At 42.1% G+C, this 23,312-nt stretch overlaps 1 protein-coding gene across 1 annotated transcript in view; it reads right to left on the bottom strand.

Annotated features, from left to right (window-relative positions):
• The window catches only part of COL4A3 (collagen, type IV, alpha 3 (Goodpasture antigen)), a 187,392-nt gene that overhangs the window by 80,635 nt on the left and 83,445 nt on the right, over positions 1-23,312 (bottom strand). Inside the window, exons 2-11 of the mRNA XM_006861902.1 lie at positions 20,937-20,993; positions 17,857-17,946; positions 13,150-13,194; positions 12,251-12,295; positions 11,351-11,413; positions 10,527-10,580; positions 8,818-8,844; positions 7,507-7,584; positions 2,502-2,564; positions 2,340-2,375 (exon numbers count right to left, since the gene is read on the bottom strand). Of these exons, the coding sequence (XP_006861964.1) occupies positions 2,340-2,375; positions 2,502-2,564; positions 7,507-7,584; positions 8,818-8,844; positions 10,527-10,580; positions 11,351-11,413; positions 12,251-12,295; positions 13,150-13,194; positions 17,857-17,946; positions 20,937-20,993 (558 nt within the window). The remainder of the gene's footprint in view (positions 1-2,339; positions 2,376-2,501; positions 2,565-7,506; positions 7,585-8,817; positions 8,845-10,526; positions 10,581-11,350; positions 11,414-12,250; positions 12,296-13,149; positions 13,195-17,856; positions 17,947-20,936; positions 20,994-23,312) is intronic.

The following is a 23,312-nucleotide window of genomic DNA, read 5'->3' as shown; positions in this document are numbered from 1 at the left end:
GAGGGGTAGGAATTATCTTTCTTTCAAAAGGTAGAGATTCTGAGGTAGTTGAGCATCACAGATTTACTTAATATTGCAAAAGATGGCAGAGGTATGGATTGGGAAACGATGCTGGCTTTCTCCGGTGCAGCACTAGCTAGCTGTGATTTGTGATGGTCGATTTTATGTCAACCTGGCTAGACTAGGGTGCCCAGTTGTTTGGTCAAACACTACTGTAGTTGCTGCTATAAAGTAATGTTGTTAGGTGCCACGGAGCCTATCTAACAACAGAATAAATATTGTCCATTCCTGCACCATCCTCATACATTCAATTAAACCAGTTAGTCTCCAGTAAAGTAGATCACCTCCCAGAATGTGGGTGGGCTTCAGCCAGTGGACGACCTTATCGGCATGTGCTCTGCTACTAGACTGTAAACAGACCTTTTCCTAGAACTCCCAGACTCCTCAATCTTCTCAGGACCTGACCCATGAATTCTGGACTTGCCAGTCCTCCCCTCAATTTCGTGAGCCAATTCCTTGAAGTGAGCCTCTCTCTCTCTTGCTAAGACCTGGTTCTACCAACAAGGTGTTTTACTTCCTGATGTCCTACATTTTCTTGTTTGAAAAATAAAAGGGATGGGTAACTTAATTTCACAAGTGACATTCCAGGTCTGGAATATACATTTAAAAGAGAGAGAGAGATGCTGAGAATAAACTCCAAGCTACCTGATGTTACCAACTATTTACCCACATACGTTTAATATGAACAGTTGTTGTTTTGTGCCATCGAGTCAATTCTGACTCATAGTGACATAGAAGCGGCAGGTGAGTCTGAACCAGCGACCTAGCAGTTCAAACAGACATTGAGATGGAGTGCTTATCATTGTTGTCTTGTCAATTCTGATCACAGAGACCCGATAGGGCAGACTGAACTGCTTCACAAGATTTCCAAGCCACACTAGGCTTCCTTAATATGAATAGTTTCTCCTAACTACTGTGGCCAATGTATCATTTCAACCAACACTGCTTGGCTTTTGTGTTCTGGAGTCTGCAGATCTTCCCATTACTCTACACGTTTTAGAAAAAGCCCAAGAGGAGAAATCAAAATACTTGAAACTGCCTCTCTACCATTTACTGTCTCTCTAACCTCAGAGAAGTCACTTAACCTGAATCTATCCATCTTATAAGATTTTGTGTGTCTGTGTGTGTGTCAGTGAAAGAATAAACGTGAAAGCATCTTGGGAAATAACCAAAAACCCAGACCTACTGCTGTTGAAGAATTGATGCATTTGAGTTATGGTGTTGGAGGAGAATACTGAAAGTGTCATGGCTGCCAAAAGAACCAACAGATCTGTGTTGGAAGAAGCGCAGCCAGAGTGCTCCTTGGAGGCCAACATGGCCAAACTTCGTCTCTCATACTTCGGACATATTGTCAGGAGGGACCAGTTGCTGGAGAAGGATATCATGTTTGGTAAGGTGGAGGGTCAGAGAAAAAGAGCAAGACCCCCAGTGACACGGATTGGCAAAGTGGCAGCATCAGTGGGCTCGAGCTTGGCAGCAATAGTGAGGTTGGCCCAGGACTGGGCAGTGTTTCGTTCTGTTGTGCATAAGGTCGCTATGAGTTGGTACCGACTCGATGGCACCTAACAATAACTGCTGTTGAGTTGATCCTGACCCATGAGAACCCTAGAGGATGGTGCAGAACTGCCCCATCGGATTTCTAACGATGCAAGTCTTCCTGAAGGCAAACTGCCACATCTTTCTCCCAGGGAGTGTCTGGTACATTTGAACTGCCCACCTTTTAGTTAGCAGCCAAGTACTTTAACCACTGCACCACCACCATTCTTCTACATGAAGACTACCCGCCTGATACTAAGCGATATGTGCTTAGTATAATTCTCTGGAGCGGTTCAGCTTGGCTCAATATTTTTTTACTTAGACTAATATATAATTAGCCTTTCTCATGGAATCACACACAGGACCCTATTTAATAAGCACACAAATAGTCCATTTTTATTTCCTAGCATGAGGTCAGGTTGATATGGGGAGGCAGCTAATGACAGAAATTTATAGGATACAACAGGTGACCGGTAGGATGATCAGAAATGGGAAACGTATGGATTGGAAATCCTTGGCCAGTTCCCTCTTCTGTGTGATGAGCTTCTAGAGTTTAGTTCAGGCTCTTTGTATCAGAGATCACATGACTCAAGTGCAACTACAAGAGCCATTAGAGGTGGGGGTAGGTCAGCACTGGTTCTTTCCCTGTTGGGCCCCTGTGAGCCCCATAAAGGGGCTTGGTATTGACTTCCCTGTGGAGTCATATCAGGTCTAACTGGTATGAAATATGAACAGTAGCTTACCTTAGGTCCTGGAGGTCCCATGGTTCCTGGAAAGCCCTAGAAAGATCCACAAATGACATTTACAGCAGGAAATACACCCAGCCCAAGAGACTCTTAGAATCTTCCAGTTACAGTGAACTTACGAGTTTATTGAGACGGTAGTAATGGGAACGTCATACTTACGAGGAAACCTGGAGGGCCAGGCGGGCCTATGGGTCCAGGAAAACCTGGAGGACCTGTCAAACCCTGTAAATTAAAAGAAATATCCATTTAAATTTATCACCTGAGTGATGTCCATCACATACATGCATGAAGCTATTCCAGTAAAAGCAGAAAAGCATAATGCCTCCCTTGTGAATGGCTGCAGCTACCAACAATAAATGCTAAGAAGTACATGCTTCTTATGTACACAAGTTCCGTTCCTAAATCTATATGTAAGTCAAATTTGTACGTAAGTTGGAACAGTTCAGTACCATTTTAATCTAACACCAGTTATTCAAATGTTTGTCTTACTATATAGTATATTGTTCTTGTTAAGTGCCATTGGTTATAGTGTAATTTTGTACATACAAAAAAATTCAAGAAATACTTCCAGACACACTAAAACATCTTTAATGTTTGTGGTTGTTGTTAAGTGCTGTAGAGTTGCTTCTGACTCATAGCAACCCTGTATAGGATTTCTGAGGCTTTAAATCTCCATCTTTCACCCTTGGAGTGACTGGTGGGCTCAAACCCTGAACTTGTTTACAGTCCAGTGATTATCGAATGGAGTCCCATAACAGTAATAATATTAATATTGTTTCAATGAAAGTTTCAAAGTAGCGCCTGCTTGTTATTACGAAGTACTGTATGAACCTCGGGTATTTTTCATAACTAAAGGTTGCACATAAGTTTGGAGGTTTGTAAACTGGGCTGCCGTGTGTTGTTAGAAATAACGATGCCAGCAACATAGTGTTACCAAAAAACTGACCAAAATAGCTAGTCTACTTTAGAAGTTTCAAACTTTTGCTCTCTTCTCGTCTTTGTCCATGTATGCTCTTATCTTAAGGACTTTGCACTTGCTGTTCCTTCTGCTCAAAATTCTCTTTGCCCAGATATCTGTATGACTTTTTCTCTGCTTTCTTGTCTTAACTCAACTGCCACTTTCTCAATAAGGTCTTTGCTGCTTGCCCAGTGTAAAGATGAAAGCTTCCTTCCAACTCACACACTTCCTCTTCCTGCTTGATTTTTCTTCTTACCATTTGAGTCCTGGTCTAGCACTATAAGATAAGCACTAGACTGCTAATCCCAATGGCAGTGGTTCAAATGCATCAGTTGCTCTCAGAAAACCTATACAGTGTCACTGAATTGGAACCAATTCGACAGCACGTAACAACAAAACAGCAATATACTATATATATATATGTTTCTGGCTCATAGTATCCCGTATAGGGTTTCCAAGAACAACTGATGAATTTGAACTGATGACCTTCCTGTTACCAGTCCATTGCTTATGCTATAGATCACATCAGGGCCGATCTATACATACCACTAGTCTGTCATTTAAGGAGCTCTGGGTAGTGTAGTAGTTATGAGTTGGGCTGTTAACATCAAGGTCAGCAAGTTCAAAACTACCAGTTGTTCCATGGGAGAAAGATGAGGCTTTCTGCACCCATAAAGATTTACAGCCTAGGAAACCCTATGCAGGGTCACTATGAGTCAGAACCGACACCATAGCACATAACCACCACCATCTGTCAGTCTGTCAGTTTGTGGTACTGTGGTGACTTGTGTGTTGTTATGACGCTAGAAGTTATGCCAACAGTATATTTTCCAACAACTGATCCTTCCTCTTTTTATCCAACCCCTGCATACCAAACACCAGTATTTATCAATACATCTTGATTGCATGCTTGATCAGTTTCAGACTGAAGAAGTTGGCAGAATTCTTCAATTTCATCATCACTGACTTTAGTGGTTGGTGTATAAATTTGAATCATAGTGGTATTAACTGGGCTTCCTTGTAGGCGTATGGACATTATCTTATCACTGAGAACATTCTACTCCAGATAGATCTTGGAATGTTCTTTTTGATGATGAATACAACACCGTTCCTCTACAATTTGTCCTTCCCAGCATAATGGTAAGCCATGCAATTGTCAGATTCAAAAAGTCCGTTTCAGCTCATGAATGCCTAGGATATTGATCTTTATGCATCCCATTTCATTTTTGATAACTTATAATTTTTCTAGATTCATACTTGTACATTCCATATTCCAATTGTTAATGTGTGCTTTCTCATTTTGGGTTGTGCTCAATCAGCAAATGAAGGTTCTAAAAGGTTTACTCCATTCGCGTCATCACTGTCAACTCTACTTTGAGGAGGCAGCTCTTCCCCAGTCATATTTTGAGTGCCTTCCAACCTGAGGGGCCAATCTTCTGGCACAATAGCTGACAATATTCTGGTGGTATTCATACAGTCTCAATATTTAATGTTCTGGGGCTATCTGACAGTGCCCAGTGCGATTCATAAGGCTTTCAGTGGCTAAACATTCAGAAGTGGTCCACCTCTCCTTCTTCTTAGTGTGTCTGGAAGCTCTGCTGAAACCTATGCACCGTGGGTGACCTGGATAATATTTAAAACACAGGGACATAGCTTCCAGCATCATAGCAACCTGCAGATGACTGGTGGAGCCTGTTTCCTACTCAGGTTAAACTGAACGAGCATGAGGTTCGGTTGGCATGGATGCTGCACTTCCCTATTTCTCTAGGCCAAGACTGAATGGTCTCAAACCAGTATGCAGCTCTGGATTCAATTTATAAATTAACAAAATCCAGTGTTAACATTCTATTTCGTTTGAAATTGCTTTGAATTTAATTCTGCAGAATCACATAAAAAACAACAGCAACGACATTCTCATCATTAACATTATTCCCAGTCTGTCTTGAAACATAGTAAGTATAAATTTTTGTTACATTAAGAGCCTTCAAGTTGGTTCTGACTCACAGCGACCCTGTATAGGATTTCCAAAGAGCAGGTGTTGGGTTTGAAGTACTGACGTTGCAGTTAAAAGTTCAGTGTTTCTCCTACAGCACCATGCCAGGATTTCATTGTTGTTCATGTTGTTGTTAAGTGCTGCTGAGTCAGTTCTGACTCAAAGTGATCCTGTATACATAGGATTTCCAAGGAGCAGCTGGTGGGTTTGAACTGCCAACCTTGTGGTTTAATGTGACCTTGCAGTCCTGTGCTATATTCTGCAGTGCCACACCAGGACTTCAGGGTTCCATTGTTGTTGTTCAGTGTCATCGAGTCGGTTCCGACCCATATTGACTCTGTATAGGATTTCTAAGGAGCGACTGGTAAGTTTGAACTGCCAACCTTGCAGTTCAAACCAACTCTGCAGTCCAGCACATTAACCCACAGCGTCACACCAGGATTCCATTAGCACTTACTAAAATGTCATGGCATGCAGAATTAGTTACACATACAAGGGAGTTTCAAAGAAATTTGTGGACAAATTCCATTTCATTTAAATTTTTCCACTAATTGTTTGAAGCCCCCTTGAACACACAAGCCATATAAATAACACTATTACATACGTCTTTATAAAACATGGAAACTTTTCTATATTGTTGCCTCAGAAAAATGTATACATATCTAGTTTGTATTCTCTTGAAAAGCTACAGTTTCACCATGACTAAATGTATATTTTAAAGTCTATAATAAAATACGTTTAAGGTAAAACCAAGCTGGTTTTTAAAGTGTTATATTTATTCATTTCATCATTTTCTCAAGCTGTTTAATGAAAAAGCCTTTTTGAATTTTTGATGTATTTTTGCCAGTTTAAGCCTAATAAGTGAAAATATTTTCTGTTGCAGTAGATTTGAAGACTTTCATTAATGTTTTACACCATGTTATAAAGAGCTTATGTGAATACAAGATTGGTAGGCATGTTCTGGAAAACACATCTCAGAAGAAGAAAAAAATAAATCTCTAAATTGGATTTTGTTTTTGAAAGCAGAATTTCATTTGTCAACCCTCTCAATCCTGGTGCCTCTTAGTGGGTGACATTTTCCTGGGAGAAATAATTCTGAACTGAGGTAAAATACACGCAGTCCTGGATGACTAACGTCCAACTTACACACAACTCCTGGTGTGGTGCTGTGGGCTAATGCTCTGGACTGCAGAATCGATTTGAACCACAAGGTTGGGTTCAAGCTTACCAGCTGCTCCTCTGAAACCCTATACACAGAGTCAGTATGGGTCAGAAGTGACGCAACAACACTTGTTCTGACTCACCTACAAATTCCACTTAAAAATTTAAATACTGACAATCCCTGGGTTATGAATGGATCCTGTTTGTAACCTACGGACTGTCTAATTTCTGGTTAATGAACCTCAAAGTCAATATGTGTCGCTTAGATCTACCAGACATCCATCTGAATCACAAATGAAAGCATATACACCAAATATAACTCAATCTCTTCTTATCTATCTGCATTACCTTGTGTGGTTCTGTAGGATCAGCACTGGGCTGCTAACTGCAAAGCTGGCAGTTCAAACCCACCAGTCACTCCTTGGAAACCCAGACAGGGACACTATGAGTTGGAACTGACTCAATGGCATGTACCACCATCAGCAATAACACATTCATATAGCTCAGTAAAGATGCATACATATATATATGTATATATACGCATATAAATACATGCAGATCAGTATAAACATCCATATAGTAAAGCTACTATTCAACACATTGATAACTATATAACTCTATTATTTTTCTATTGTTTAGATTTTAAAGTAGGACTGTTATTTAAAATCAGTTTTTAATTGTATTAAACGTGCAATACAAACCCATTGTTTTTTAAAAATCTACAGATTAATTGGAAACTAACAATTTATTGAAAATGGAAAGTTTGGGAAACTGAAGCAAATGGCCCTTTTCTTTTTAGAGAGAAGATAAGAAAAGACATATATACGCTGCTTAAAGCATTAAATCATCTTTATTAGCACCCTGTAGTTTCTTATAATAAGGGGACTGTGTTAGAATAAAAAAAATGTGGCAGACATGCAAATAGAATAAACCTCATCGTCTATTTAAATTGTTCTTAAGAGAGCAAGAAAAGAAGAGATTGGAGAGAGAGAGGAGACAGAGAAGAGAAGACAAGAGAAGGGATGAGAAGTGAAATCTTCTGAGTGTTGTACCTCGAATCCTGGCATCCCTGGCAGCCCGGGATCCCCTTCTCCATCCATTTCCATATCTTTTCCTTCGGCTGGGGCACCCTTGAAAATGGAGATGCTCATCAAACGTTATCAATGTTATCAAACGTTATCAATGTTGTCAATGTCATCAAATGTTATCAATGCTATCAAACGTTATCAATGTTATCAATGTCATCAAACATTATCAATGCTGCATTTTCAGAACCCCGATGAGTATAATGCTCACTCCAGGCCACGCTGCACACAGGATAAACTGCTTTCCAGGATACACAGTCAGAGAAATCATTCACGATTCTGTAGTTAGATAGATCATGCTGAAGAATTTTTAAGCATTTTCATGTTTTCTAAATTATCAATCCCAGTTAATATGGAAGGAAGAAAGCATAAAATGTTTAAATTATATTAAACAATAATGGGAGGAAGAAAGACACAGGTGTTAGAAGTCACTTCCCAAGGGATCTAATAAATTAGTGACAACTCCAGGTCGAGAATTTGGGCCTTTGAGCATGAGGCCAATTCTGTTCTCCTAGTCGATATTTCTGGTAGCATAGTGGCTATGAATCGGGTTGTGAACTGCAAGGTCAGCAGTTCGAAACTACCAGCTGTTCCATGGGAGAAAGATGAGGCTTTCTGCTCCCGTAAAGATTTACAACCTCGGAAACCATGTAAAGGGTCGCTATGAGTCGGAACTGACTCCACAGCACATAACAACAACAGTGGTTATGAATCGGGCTGCTAAACTCAGGGTCAGCAGTTTGAAACTACCAGCTGTTCTGTGGGAGAAAGATGAGGCTTTCTGCGCCGGTAAAGATTTACAGCTTCAGAAACCCTATACAGGGTCCCTATGAGTCGGAACCTACTCCACGGCACATAACAACAACAAAACAATCCGTATTTCTGTAATGGATGATACAAAACTGTATGCTTTAAGACCCTTCTTTCAAAGATCCAGAAGAAGTTGTTCGGTAGGAATGAAGAACATGTTCCATTTACTATGGGTTCTGAATTCATCTGATTTATAATTACTTGTAGAGCACAGAGGCTCCATACGATAAACACTGGACTGTGAACCACATGGTCCGAGCCCGTCAGACAATCAGTGGGAGAAAGATGAGGCTTTCTGCTACTGTAAAGATACTTTTTAAAAAGCCTTGGAAACCCTCCTCAGGGTCATTATGTGTTGGAACTGCCTCGATGGCACTTAACAACAACAACAACAATAATTACATATACAATAGAAGTCCTCTTCAGTAGGTGGAAGTTTTCAATAATGGTAGTTTATAAATGACTTACCTTTTCTCCTTTCAGACCGCTAGGACCCTAGAAAGAGGAAGTCATGTTAGTAACTAGAAGCGAATCAAATACGCCACACCTTTAGTTTGCCCATTTTTCTGCTATTCAGCCTCCTTCCTCTCCCACAAAATACTTCCCACTGACTCTTAAGTACACACAGTTTCTCCTGTTTAACTAAACAAACAAGTGTCCTCATCTTTTACCCTCTCCTAATTCCCGGTTTGGCACTATATGATAAACACTGCAAACTACAAGGTTGGTGGTTTAAACCCACCAACTGCTCCTTGGAAACTCTATACAGGGTTGCTCTGAGTCAGAATCGACTCAATGGCACTTCACAACAACAAATGCTGCCCTACAGAAACCTGGTTGTGGAGTGGATTCCAAGTTGGGCTGCTAACTGCAAGGTCAGCAGTTTAAATCTACCAGTTGGTCTAAGGGAGAAAGATGAGACTTTCTGCTCCCGCTACGATTTGCAGCCTTGGAAACCCTATCCAGGGTGGCTATGAGTCGGAGCTGACTTGTTGGCACGTAACCACCACCAATACCAACACTGCCCTGAAGAAGACCCGGCTGTTATACTGGATTATTTGTTGGACTGCTAAACTGTAAGGTCAGCAATTTCAATCCACCTGCTGCTTCTTGGAAGAAAGATGAGGCTTTCTGTTCCTATAAAGATTTTACAACCTCGGAAACCCTATACAGGGTTGCTTTGAGACTCGACAACATGCAGAAGCCGCGATGGTATGACACAGTGGGATAGGAATTGCTAGATTGCTAACCACAAGGTCAGCAGTTCAAATGCACCAATCCTCTCTCAAGAACCCTATACAGGCACACTGTGAATCGGAACCAACTCGACAGCACACAACAACGCTGCCTTGAGCTTATTTTCATGCCATTTGCAATTGTCCCATCCTGTTTGTCTGTTGCTGACTCCTCAGTGTATGCCAAACATATTTCCTGTCCCCAGCCCACCACAGAAGTTGTCGTTGTTATGTGCCATGGAGTAGGTTCCAACTCATAGCGACCCTGTATAGGGTTTCCGAGGCTGTAAATCTTTATGGGAGCAGAAACCCTCATCTTTCTCCCGCGGAACAGCTGGTAGTTTTGAACTGCTGACCTTGCAGTTCACAGCCCGATTCGTAACCACTGTGCTACCAGAGCTCCTTGAGATCAGCAATGGCTTTGAGATTGCTAACACCAAAGACAAGTCATCATTTGACTGGTCTTCCCAGCAGTATTAGGCAGCCATGGGCCAATCCTTTCTACTCCATCTATTTCTTTCCTGGGCTTCCATAATAAACCCTCCTGGTTTCCCTCCTACCAGTTGGTCCAATCCTTTCCAGGATCATTCTGCGTGACCTAGGAGTTGCATGTGGGAGTTGTCCAGGTTCAAGTTCTAAATGACTCTCTCCTCACTCTTATTCCTTGAGCCATCACCAGCCCAGATCTCTCCACTGAACAAAGCCACTGACTAGCGCATCTCTACTTGGATGTCTCAATGAGCAGAACAAAGTCTCCAAGTCCAAACCTAAACACATGAGGCATTTATTCATTCATTCTCCAACTAGTAGTTGGATATCAACTATGGGCCTGTCCCCGATGATTCCACGGTCATGATGAATTGGTGTACACGACCATTCTGAAATTGAGTACTTCTGTCTACAGTTTGTGTCTTTAATGGGGAGTTAGAAATGGAAACCTACCGGGCTCCCCGGGTAGCCTGGTGTCCCCAGAAGTCCTGGAAAACCTTGTTCACCCTGGAAAGCAAACAAAGTTTATAATTCTTCTTAGCTGTTCTGGAATAGCATATTCAGATATACTGCTTCCTGTTTCCATCTTCCACACTTGCTGCGGTAAATCCAAATCTTTATGGCCATTGAGTTATGAAGCTGATGGTCAGGAAACCATTATCTTAAATTGAAAACAGAAGCTGAATCCACAGTTTCTCAAATTGAGCACAAATGGCAAAAAACTACTTGTGTCAATAACTTTTTAATTGCTGTTTTCTTGAAACTTGAAGGATTAGTTCATTCACAGCTACCATTGTGGGGAAAACAAGTGTACCATTAGAAAACAGAAGAGGGGCGTGAACATTGAGAAGCTTCCGCATTCTTTCTCAATGACCAGTTTTACACTCTAGGTTTCATGTCTGATTCATATATGAGGGTCTTCGAAAAGTCCACGGATAAAAATGGAATCTAAAGAAAATGGAATTTCCCCACAAACTGAAACTTGCTCATCCACTCACAACATCCGATGGAAATGGCCCTATAAACTTCCATCTAGCTTTCTGTCTGAAAATATAGAAGAACGTCCTTAACGATAGTTAGAAAATAAGGAATATGGACAAAGAAAGCCGGAAAGTGTCTGGTTCAAAAATCCTATTTCTCTCCTGAAAACACATACTTTTGGTTCTGGCAAAATGGGTATGTCAAGGAAAGGGCACCTACATTTCCTTGCTTTATCATTCTAATTTATTTATTCAGCAAAACATCTATTAATCATCCTCTGTGGGAGGAGCAGGTACCTTAGATCCATTGCATCCAGGTAAACCAGGAAGTCCATATGGTCCAGCCTTGCCGGGGATGCCCTGAAAAGGATAGCAACTCTCAAAGAAGAGGCCTAACTATAAGGCCTTAGAACCAGATAGAAACTGGAATTCAAGGGGCAAGAAAACATGGACTAATTTAAATAGTTATTTAGATAGACATGGTTCTTCAAGTAGTTAAGTAGTAAGTTCTCACTATTTGTTCAAATAGTTATGTAAATAATAATCATATCAAACAAAATGGGCCAATTAAAACAAAGAACTGTCAAGTGAGATACGGATATTTAGATAAAACAGATGGAATGAAACGATTTATAAATAGAATCAAGTCTCTTAAAAGGCTGCTTCAAGCTGGAGGAAAAGAGTTGGGGAGGGATGTGTACACAGGCAGTAACTATTTTACTATTCTATACAATAGGGCGAGCACGATGGCTTTATATGATAAGCACTGAACTGTAAACCACAAGGTCCACAGTTCAAGTCCACCAATTGCTCCACAGGAGAACAGTGAGACTGTCTGCTCTCACAGAAGATGTACAGCCTCTGAAACCCTGAACCAGGTTTCTATGAAGCAGAATCAACTCAATGGCACATAACAAAAACACTGTTAACCACTAAAAAGCAGAAACACTATTCTGTTCTGCTCTACTCAACTCCATTCCATCCCACTGTATTCGGCTTGATTTCAGGAGCTATGACTTGGCTCAAAGCCATACAAACCAACACTCTAATATGCGTCGATTAGGTGATTCTGCTTTGCCATTTTTACCATGCAGAATACAGTATCAGTACACGTTTCCTTGTGCCATTGCTTTAACATCCTGATTCATTCTGAGCTTACTTTTCGTTTTTCTAGATGCATTTTTACCCATTACTTACCGGAAGCCCAGGAGGACCTGAAAATCCTGGTAAGCCAGTAATTCCCTAAAGACATAGACAAGAGACGTAGACAAGAAAAGGAATAGGAAACACATGTTAAATGTTCAGCTTTGTGTTGTTAAGAGCCATCAAGTCAGTTCCGGCCCATAGCGACCCTGTATAGGGTTTCCAAGAAATTGGAATTGAATTGCAGACCTTGGTATTCAAACCAACTCTGCAGTCTGGCGTATTACCCTACAGCGCGACACCAGGACTCCAAATGTTCAATTTAGATACACACAATTATTTACCATTCTATAATGCTGGAGTCTTGATGTGGCGCTGTGGGTTAATGCGCTGTACTGCAAAGTCAGTTCAAATACCAAGTTTGGTGGTTCAAGCTCACCAGTTGCTCCTAGGAAACCCTATACAGAGTCGTTATGGGTTGGAGTCAACTTGAGGGCACTTAACAACAACAACACAACTTCCTACTGTAACTAAGTCAGAAATGGCTAAAAAGTTAATTGTAAAACAACACAAGAAAAGTTTGACAAACTTTTGTAAATCTTACACTAATATAACTTGTTATAAAGAGAATCAAGACAATGTTTGGCTTTTAGGGATGGATTTTAAAGGAACAACTTGCACACAGGAATGACTTAACAAATGTTTCTGCCCTGATTAGGATAGAAACATCTTTGCCATCCCAGGAGGCTCCAATAACCACCTACAATGTGGTAACCACTGTCTTGTCTTCACTTCCACCTTGATGGATTTGTTTTACCTGATCGTGAACTTCACAGAAGGATTCAAACATAGTGAACTCTTTTGTGACATTTGCTTAACATTTACAGTGTAGTTATTCTTTTGTAAATTAGGAATTTATCAAACAATCAGGATGAAACAGTCGGAATACTCACCCTGACACCTTTGGTACCTGTAGGCCCTTGGAATCCTGGCGAACCCTGGATTCAAATGAAAACTCAAAAGGTAAACACTGTAACAATTATTTGGCATTACAAAAGTCCCCAAATGCCCGATTCCTTCTCTGTGTGGTGCAGAGTAGAAGAGGGCTCCACAGAGTTTTCTTGGCTGCAATCTTTACAGAAGCAGATCCTGTGGTATCTCTGGATGAGTTTGAAAAACCACCCTTTAAGATACTAGCTAATCCCAAGCCATTTGTACTTCCTTGGGTCATTTGGAATGAAGAAACCCACAATTGAAAGGTCCCAGTCATACACACATGCCAAACGATTTGGCTTTTGTGATAATTTCATTGTTAATAGATTCAATATCTTGAACATTTCAATGGAGTTAAAATATATATCTGAAAGGACACAAAAATTCACTCAAGCCCTTGTTATGGAAAGTGAAGTCTCAGGATCAGCATGCAATACCAGCATTACCTGGGAGCTTGTTAGAAATGCAGAAGCTCCCTATTGGCATGGAATCTGCATATTAAACACAATCCAGTGAGGATTCTGCTGCACATTTAAGCATGAGAAGTACCACTGAAAAAGCTCCACATTAGACAGCCAGCTGCTAAAGTCCCATAGCGACAAGACTACCCCCCTCCCTCCAGATGGGAAGGGCAGCCAGGATTTCTAGCACAAGAAATACTTTATTAAAGGAATGCAACTGACATGCACGTGTAAAGAAACAGTGTAAGGAAACAATCAAGAACAATACCTAAACCAGAGATAAGCTTGCCTCAGGCACAGAACAAATACAGCTTTGAGGTCCTGTCCTTGCAGAATAACCTTAAATGGACACCCTTTTTTACTAGATCAGATGGTTTGAAAGTTTCACTTGCCAAAGGCGGTTTTTATCATTCCAGAGAGTTCCAGCCCTGTTTGGTATTTTTTAATTGTTTGGGAAAAGGGTTTTACAGACTCTTCTGAGATTAGATTAGACTGTCAAGGCCAAAATCAGCATTTCCTGACCCGTTGGAATTCCTGGGTGCAGGGCTCTGCATACCTACTGGTTCCCCTCCCTGTAATTTGCATATTTTAGTTCTTGTTGTACATTTCCTCCTGCAGAAAGAGTTTCAAATCAGGGGAGGAAATTCATCAACTGGAAAAAACCTTTTCAGACAGGTTTGAGTAAATCCATACCTGTAGACATCTGCCTTGACCAAATTGTCTTTGTGGCTATATCTTTGTTGTTGTTAAGTACTTTGGAGTCAGTTGGGACTCATAGTGACCCTGCACAGGGTTTCCCAGGCTGTAAATCTTTACGGGAGCAGAAAGAGTCATCTTTCTCCTGTGGAACAGCTGGTAGTTTTGAACTGCTGACCTTCAGTTAGCAGCCCGATTGTAACCATAGCTACCATATCTGCTTAAGTTACGCTTTATGACATTAACTCCTCACCACCTGGTACATAAATACGTTACTATTTCAAGAACAGTGATTGGTGCACCAAATAATCAATACTAAGAACTGTGTGTTTGCAGCTTTTTTTTTTTTTTTTAATTAATTGCTGATTATCTCTAAAGAAATGCTGGAGGAGAGAAGCAAAAGCTTAAGCAGGGCACAAAGTAGAAAAGATGGAGCAAACATCTGGTTGAACAAAGCCTGGACTGAAGCGGAAAATTCATTTCACCAGTGAAAAACTAAAACCTACTGCCATTGAATCAACTCTGACTCACGGCCACCCCGTGTGTTTCACAGTGAAACCGTACTTATAGGTTTTCCTATAAAGATCACCAGGTCTTTCTTCTGAGGTGCTTCTGAGTGGATTCGAACCACCAACCATTTAATTAGTGGCTCGGTGCTTAACCATTTGTTTCACCCAGGGACTCCTGCTGCCTGTGAAACAGAGGAAAATCTGAAGGCATGTGTGGGCAGAAGGCAATGGAGCATTTGGACAATGCCCAGAATCTGACTTCTCCAGAACTAAGACCAGAGGAAGGAGACTAGAAGAAAGAATGCACACATGACTATGATAGAAATGGAGGAGACAGGATCCCTGGAAAACGGTGAAGTGTTTGTATCTTCAGCTGTAAATTGTACAGGTAAATTTCATTTACTGGGTTGGGAGCCTGAGTCTGATGAAACTAGGTTTGGGCTCTGACTTTGCCACCTATAAGGACAAATGACTTATGTGCTCTTGTTGTTGTATGTGAAGTGCTGTCCAGTCAGTTCCAACTGTATAGGGTTTCTAAGGAGCAGCTGATGGGCTTGAACCACTGACCTTGCTGTTCAAACCGACTTTGCAATCCAGCACATTAACCCACAGTCCCACCCCAGGACTCCTTTGTTTTCTCATCCACAAAGTGGAGACAATACTGGGAGCTTCCAGAATCTAATTTGTGGGATCAAAATGAGCAGTCAATGAGATAGCCAATCCTGTCATGAAATGAGCAGTCAGTGAGATAGCCAATCCTGTCATGAAGTTGACTCCTACTCAAGATGACCCCATGTGTGACATACTAGAACTACATACTGTCTCATACGGCTTTCTTGGCTGTTGCACTATAGGATAAACAATGGACTGCTAACCACAAGGTCGGTGGTTCAAACCCACTAGCTGCTCCTTGAAAACTCCATATAGGGTCTCTATGAGTTGTAACCCACTTGATGACACTGAACAATAGCAACAACTTTTGTAGTTGCGGGTTGCCAGACCTTTCTTACACAGTACGACAGAGTGGGTCCGAGGTCTAGTGCAAACCATTTGTGCCACCAGGGACCTCTCGCTGAGTTACAGATAGGAATAAATGTACCAGTGCCTGGCATAGGAAAAGACACAGTAAATGCTTTCTTTTTTGAGCATTTAAATATTCTAGACATTATTCTAAGACATAGCCTGATACATTACGTATACAATTACAACAGAAAGTCTGTGGAGATCAATTATAATCATCTTCCATAAATTTTAGTTAGCCCATCGCCTGCTGGGGCCAGTAGATGGGGAGTGAATGAGTGAGTGGAGGTGAGTCCAGGACATTAAAGGCTTTATGTTCCCCTGTTGACAGGACAACCTGCAAGTCTATGGCTATGCAGTTATTTACCAACTCCTCTAGTTTATTTGTCTGAACAAAGCCCTTGGTTGTATCACAGACATTAGGAAGCAAAAGCCTACGATGAGTGTGAAGGTCAGATGGCTCTGTGCAGAGCCTTAGGTCCCCTGGTGTTTAGGGATCAGTTGAGAAAGAGGAATTTGGAAAGGGAAGGCTGGGGAGGCCTGGAGGGGACCAGGGAAAGGATGCCAGAAACAAACAGACGCGTGTTTCAAGGATAAGAAAGTGGCCCTTGGTACAAACCCAATACAGACTCAAAGGTACATATAAACATTAGCCATGTGGAGATCATTGATGATCTCTGCAGAGCTATTTTCAGAGGACTATGTGTGAGGAAGGAGCCTTGGAGGCAGAGTGGCTAGGTCTCATCTGCTAGCCAAAAAGTCAGTGGTTTGAACCCACCAGCCGCTCCCTAAGAGAAAGCTGATGGCACTTTGCTTCCATACAGATTACAACCTTGGAAACCCACTCACTATGAGTTGGAATGGACTCAACAGCAAACTGGTTTAGTTTTTGGTTAGTGAAGGATGATGAGAGGGAAGCAAATTATAGCTGAATGAGGAATGAAATGTGCTCATCTTCTAAACTAAAGGTTAGTGCAAACTCAGCCAGGGGCACCTTCTAGAAAGATTACGGTCACGAAAGATCATGAAAACTTTAAAGAGAAGCTCTGCAGCGTAACACATGGCAGGAGGTGGGTTTGAGGCGTGGCTAGAAGGTGCATGTTCAGCTCTTCTTTAAGAAGCTTGATGGACAAAGGAAAGCCCTGGAGGAGGATGGAAATGGGGCGGTGACTGAGGGGAGTGGAGGGCCTAGAAGGAGCTGGATGTAAGTTGGGGAAGCATTTGCATCTTTTAGGGCTCAGAGAGGAAAGCCAACTTTAAAAGAAAGTTAGAGAGAAGAGAGGCTTCCAGGCACAAGGTCCTTTGGGAATCCCAGTGTAGGTCTTGAGTGGACGGCAGAAGAGTTCATTCTTTCAGCTGGAGGGAATGAAGGATGCAGAGATAGAAGATGTGTAGCTGGGCGAGAGGAAGGAACATGAGACAGGACCTGAAGATAGGGTGATGGTTGAGAAGAGTCTTTGAATAAGATGCAGTTCTGAGGGTCAGGCTAAGATCTGAGATCAAGAATTTGTCATGACCTCCACTGGTTGGCAGGGTCCTGGTGCGGCATTGGAGTGCTAACCATAAAGTCGGCAGTTCAAACCCACCAGCTGTTCCTCAGAGATCCAGTACGGTGTCGCTATGAATCAGAACCGACTTGAGGAGCCTTAACAACCACCACCACTGTTTGGCTAGCATGTGGAATTTTTCTCCAGGTAGTCCGCAGCCCAAAGCTAAAAACCAAAGCCACTGATGTCGAGTTGATTCGGACACATGGGAAGCCCATGTGCTCCATGGCAGATCTGAGCACCGTCGGGCTTTCTTGGTTGTGATCTTTAAGGCGGCAGATCCTCAGTCTTTCTTACTGCCTCTTGGAACAAGGAACCACCAACCTTGAGGTTAGTAGTCAAACAACACCATTTGTGACACTCAGGGACAGAGGGAGGCATCAAGAAGGGTTAGTTAGGAGCTTGAGGATTTTTCAAGTTACAGGATGACATACCTTGGGTCCCTGTGGGCCAGGCAAGCCTTCAGGACCTGGGAATCCTTTCTGGCCAGGAGCACCTGGAGGTCCAGGAAATCCCCTTTCCCCCTGTTAAAACCAAGACAAGATCAGAACAGCAACTGTCCATCAACAAATGCAACGGTCACCAGTCACCATCTTTCTTTTCTTTATAACTTGATGACATTGTACATATTTTTTCTTAGATTGAAAAAATATAATTAGTACTCAACAATGAGTGGTCTTGGAAGCTAGAAAGTTACCGTCAGCATCTGCCTGAAGTTGTTTTAGTAACTTTCCCCCAAGTGGTAAAGGCTTCCCAGAGCAGAGACGGAAGAAGGAGGAACCAGGGACTAGGCAGAAAACCCAGTTAGAAAAATCAAGCCTAGTGGAACGTGTAGGGTGGGTCGGTCAAGGGTAAGGTACAAGAATGTGGTTTGAGAGTGGGCATAATTACGACGTAGCTCGAAAAAGACAACAGGTAGGTTTGAGTTTCTCTTATTTCTTGGTGACACAGAAGTTTGGGATGGAATTGGGTGTTTGTGTAGGGCAGGCAGTAAAGATACCAAGAGTGGCATAACCAAAAATGTGAGGACAACTTTTCTGTTAAGAAGGAATCAGATGATACCGGAAAGGCCCCGGTAAGAGTGAGTGAACTGCTATTTAGGCCCCTCAACGGGTGACAGAGTTCAACCAAGCACGACTCTGCCTGTCGTGGGTCTGGAACCTGAAGTCATCTTCTAGTACTAAAGACCACTGGCTGATTCAGTCAGGTTAGGTACACAGTTGGCATGTTAAATAGTAAGAGTAAAAAAAAAAAAAAAAGCCAAGTCAGCTATTGTATATTGTGTGTGTGTGTGTGTAATGGCCTATACCCCTTTCATTACTTACTTATCCTCACACATCCTCTGTTGCTGTTATTTATTCTTGTGAATGCTGCCCACTAGGCTTATGGTGACCTTGCGTCCAACAGGATGAAACGTTGCCTAGTTGTGTGCTGTCTTCACAGTTCTTGTGATGTTTGAGCCCATTGTTCCAGCCACTGTGTCAATCCATCTTGTTGAACATCTTCCTCTTGTTTTCTGACCCTCTAAATTACCTGGTCAGGAGCTCTGGTAGTGTAGTGGTTACGAATCGGGCTGCAAACCTCAAGGTCAGCAGTTCGAAACTACCAGCTGTTCCGCAGGAGAAAGATGAGGCTTTCTACTCCCGTAAAGATTTACAGCTTCGGACACCCTATACAGGGTCGCTATGAGTTGGAACCGACTCCACAGCATGCAACAACAACAATAACAATTTACCTGGTGTGGCGCTGTGGGTTAATGCGCCACACTGCAAAGCCATTTGAACTGCTAGGTTGGCAGTTCAAGCTCACCAGCTGCTCCTTGGAAACCCTATGCAGGGTTGCTATGAGTTAGAGGGACTCCACGGCACTTAACAACAAAACAACAACTACTTTACTGAACATGATGTCTTTCTCCAGAGTCTGATCCTTCCTGATAATATGTCAACAATTTGCAACATCCTTGGCACTGTGGGATAAAGAAAGCACTGGGCTGCATGGTCACTTTGAACCAAGAGGCTGTCGGTTCAAACTCACCAGCTACTTCTTGGAAACCAGATACAGGGTCGCTATGAGTTGAAACGGACTCTATGGCACTTAACAACATCTGCAACAAGAAGCATCCTTTCCTCTCCCCCAAACCCCCAAATCTACTGCCATCAAATCAATTCTGAGTCCCGGTGAACTGTACAGTCCCAGTAGAACTTCTAAGTGTTTCTGAGATGGTGAATATTTATAGGGAGCTCACAACCTCATCTGTCTCCCTTGGAGCAGCTGGTGGGTTTGAACTACCAACCTTGCAGTTAGCAGCCCAATTCTTAACCCACAGTGCTGCCAGGCGTCCTTCATCCTAGAACAGAATCTTGCAAAATATGTACCAGGAACTCAATAATGCTTTTCAAGTGCAAAACATTCCAACTTAGATCTGAATACACTCATTTTATAGTCACAGGCAAAGACCTGCATCAAACCCCACATGAAATACATCGTATTTTAAAAATAAATGCAATGATAATGTTATCATGAGAATGTAACTTCGATGTAAATCATTTTATTAACAGAACTTAAAATGTGTTCTCTAAAAACATTTTAAATTGACTCATTCAGGATTGTTAATTAATTAGTGCCTCTGAAGAGAGGGTTTTGTAAACAAAGGAAACAACCCTTTGTTCTGCCTCTGTGTTAATGATCATTAATTGCAAGTTAATGGATCAAATTAATGAGACAACGCAGCATTCATTGTTTTTCTTCAAGTCTGCAGGGGAGTTGCTTCTACTCCCTTCTGCTGAACTGTAGCCGCAACTGAGATGCTGCTCCACCAGGGGGCGATCGTGCACCAGTGCTGCAGAGAGCTGAAATTCTGTGGGTTTTAATGTTTACTTTATGCCAAAGCTAGCGAATAAAATTGTTTTCCATGTCCTCGTGTGTTTAGCAACATCATAAATAGTGTATACATATGGAAGCATGTTCATAAACGCTTTTTTTTGGCTAACTTGCTACTTACTCTTTATAATTCTAGACAGTTGTTGTTTCACTGCCGGCATTTAAAAACATCGCTACAGCTTTCTACAAGACATTTTCCTTAAGGTGAATGCTTATATTCAATTGCTAGTTGCCACTGAGGAGATTCCAGCTTACGGTAACCCCATTTGTGTCAGAGTAGAACTATGCTCCACAGGGTTTTGAATGGCTGATTTCTCTGAAGTACGAAGGGAAGGGGGGTACTTCAAAAACTCGTGTAAAAAAAAAGAAGGAAAAGATAATGGGATTTTCCCATGAACTTTCTGAAGCCCCGGGTCTTTCTTCCAAGGCATCTTTGCATGGATTCGAACCTCCAAACTCTGGGTTAGCCACTGAGCATGTGAAGACAGGGAATCCAACAATTACAAACATTTACTTTTAAGTTGTCATTGGGGAGTGGAACAACATACTGCCTACTACTGAGGAGACCAGAGTGTAGGCTCTTAACTCAAGGAGCTTCATAGTGAAAAGAAACAGTAAGAAGGTTTGTTTTTACCTTTTCCCCTTTGGTCCTGTCGCAGAAGCACCAGCCTTTGCCTTTACAGAAACAACCCTACAGCAAGGGAAAGAGAGAGAGTTCTGTTTACAAACAACTTTATAAATCCTGCTGTGACCACACCAAAGCAAACTCTGCTTTCAGCAGTGGACACTACTTTAAGGGGTTGGGTAGTGGTGTTACCGTATGTCAGCTGAGGAGAATTGTTTGATGAGTGGACATAATTTTTGTTGTGTTTAGGAATTTTAATGTATTTACCTGTGGGAAAGACAGTCTTTTCACTAAGATAAAATATCATTGAACTGTATGAAATTGTCAGTGTTACAGGTTGAATGTATTCTCGTCTTTCATAGGTTTAACATCATGGACGTGATAAGAGTACAGAAATTTGAGAAATTGGTGATAACTTCTCTCGATGATGCTAAGATTTTCTTTTTCTGAAATCATGCTCAAAACTGAGAAAAGATGTTCACTACCCATTATCACTCTTGAAAGAAAACTAAAAATTAAACCCACTGCCACGGATCAATTTTGACTCATAATGACCACAGGATTTTCAAGACTGGTGTGGTACTGTGGGACGAGCGCAGGACCGCAAGGTTGGTTTGAACCACAAGGTCGGCAGTTCAAACTCACCAGCCACTCCTTGGAAACCCTATACTGACTGGGTCAATATGAGTCAGAACCAACTCGACAGCACTTAACAACAACAAAGTCTTATGTGAGAAGCAGCCAGCTTCATCTTTCTCCCGTGGAGGGGCAGATGGTAGCCCAGTGCCTTACCCAGAGCACCACCAGGGCTCTACTGTCTTTAAAGTTGTTGTTGTTGTTAAGTACCATGGAGTTGGTTCTGACTCATAGTGACTCTGTATAGGGTTTCAGAGGAGCGGCTGGTGAATTTGAACCACTGATCTTGAGGTACAAACAGACTTTCCGGTAATGAAATGTGCCTTTTTGGGGAAACTTTTTGTGAATGGAGTTAAGGTTTACAGAAAAGTTCATCAGCTTTACATTCAACAAATTGTTTCCTTTGTTCCATCTCAATGCGTGTGACCCCCTCCATGTGACAAGAGTCCTCCCACTTCCTCCCTGTGCTTTTGGTCTCTAGTCCACCCTCCTTCCCAACGCTTCTCAACTTTGTCCTTAGGTAAATGTTGCCCTTTTGATCTTGAGTTGCTGACCATTCCACAGCTAGCAAACCTTATTAGTGCTGTTGTCCCCCCCCGATCTTCCTGTCCATGGGCCACAATGGTCAGTTCTGTTCCAAACCCAAAGGATGGTCAATGGTCACAGTCTTAGGTTCCTCCAGTCTCTGTCTGACCAGTAGGGCAGGACTTTAAAAAAAAAAAATTTTTTTAAATGGAATCTTGTTCCACACTTTCTCCTACTCTATTCAATACCTTCTAATGTGATCCTTTTCAATGAAATACTCTTATTAAATAACTACCACCAACAAAATGCTCCACACGTACTCCCAACAGCCTGGATTCAGACTTTTACATTTCAGAACCGTGAGAGAGGAGATGTCTGCTGCTTTTAGCCGTCCACCTAGTGGTGATGTGCTAACCGCAACTCTTGGAAATGAATACAGGTAGTTTAGCTGTTGTTGTTAACTGCTGTCGAGTCGGATCCGACCCATAGCAACCCTGTACAGGGTTTCTGAGGCTGTAAATCTTTACGGGAGCAGAAAGCCTCATCTTTCTCCCACGGAACAGCTGGTAGTTTCGAACTGCTGACCTTGTGGTTTGCAGCCCAGTTCGTAACCACTACGCTACCAGAGTTCCTTAGAACCTGGAAAATCATTCTCGCTTTAATTCTCAGGGACCTTGGCCAGGCGTGGCTTCCCTATGCACCTGCACAATCGGGAGACTGGGGTTTCTGAGTGTGTGCCGGGTTTGCTGATGTGCAGTTACGCCACGTAACTGAGTGAACTGGAAAGCACTGTTCTGTGATGGTCTTAGGAACAAGCGTTGCTTATGGGACCCTCTGCAGACAGCCCAGAGCAGGGCTGTGGGTTCAAGATCTTCATTTCTTTTAACAATGCTGCTTTTCCTGAAATAAATGTTTTCATTTGCAAGTATGTTTTAATATTTCTGCAATTCAGATAAAGAGATGAGGTAACTAGAACATACAGTCTCATTGTGGGGGATTTTGAGACCACCTAACCCTACCCACCGTGGGTTATCCTGCTGGTATCTGACATACTGGTGGCATCACTTGTACCATCACAGCAACATGAAACCCACCATAGCTGGACAAATGGACAAACGGGTGGTGAACGTCACTTATTACAAGGGAGGCATTAGCATCTACCACGTACTGTGCAGTGCTTGATTCTGCATCTTTATGGGGAGCCTGCAGACTAGCAGCACCCCG

The sequence above is a fragment of the Chrysochloris asiatica genome, unplaced genomic scaffold (genome assembly GCF_000296735.1).
Source record: "Chrysochloris asiatica unplaced genomic scaffold, ChrAsi1.0 scaffold00044, whole genome shotgun sequence".
Taxonomy (NCBI): domain Eukaryota; kingdom Metazoa; phylum Chordata; class Mammalia; order Afrosoricida; family Chrysochloridae; genus Chrysochloris; species Chrysochloris asiatica.
Note: the sequence above shows the minus strand (reverse complement) of the source record. Positions and strands in the feature narration are given on the sequence as shown.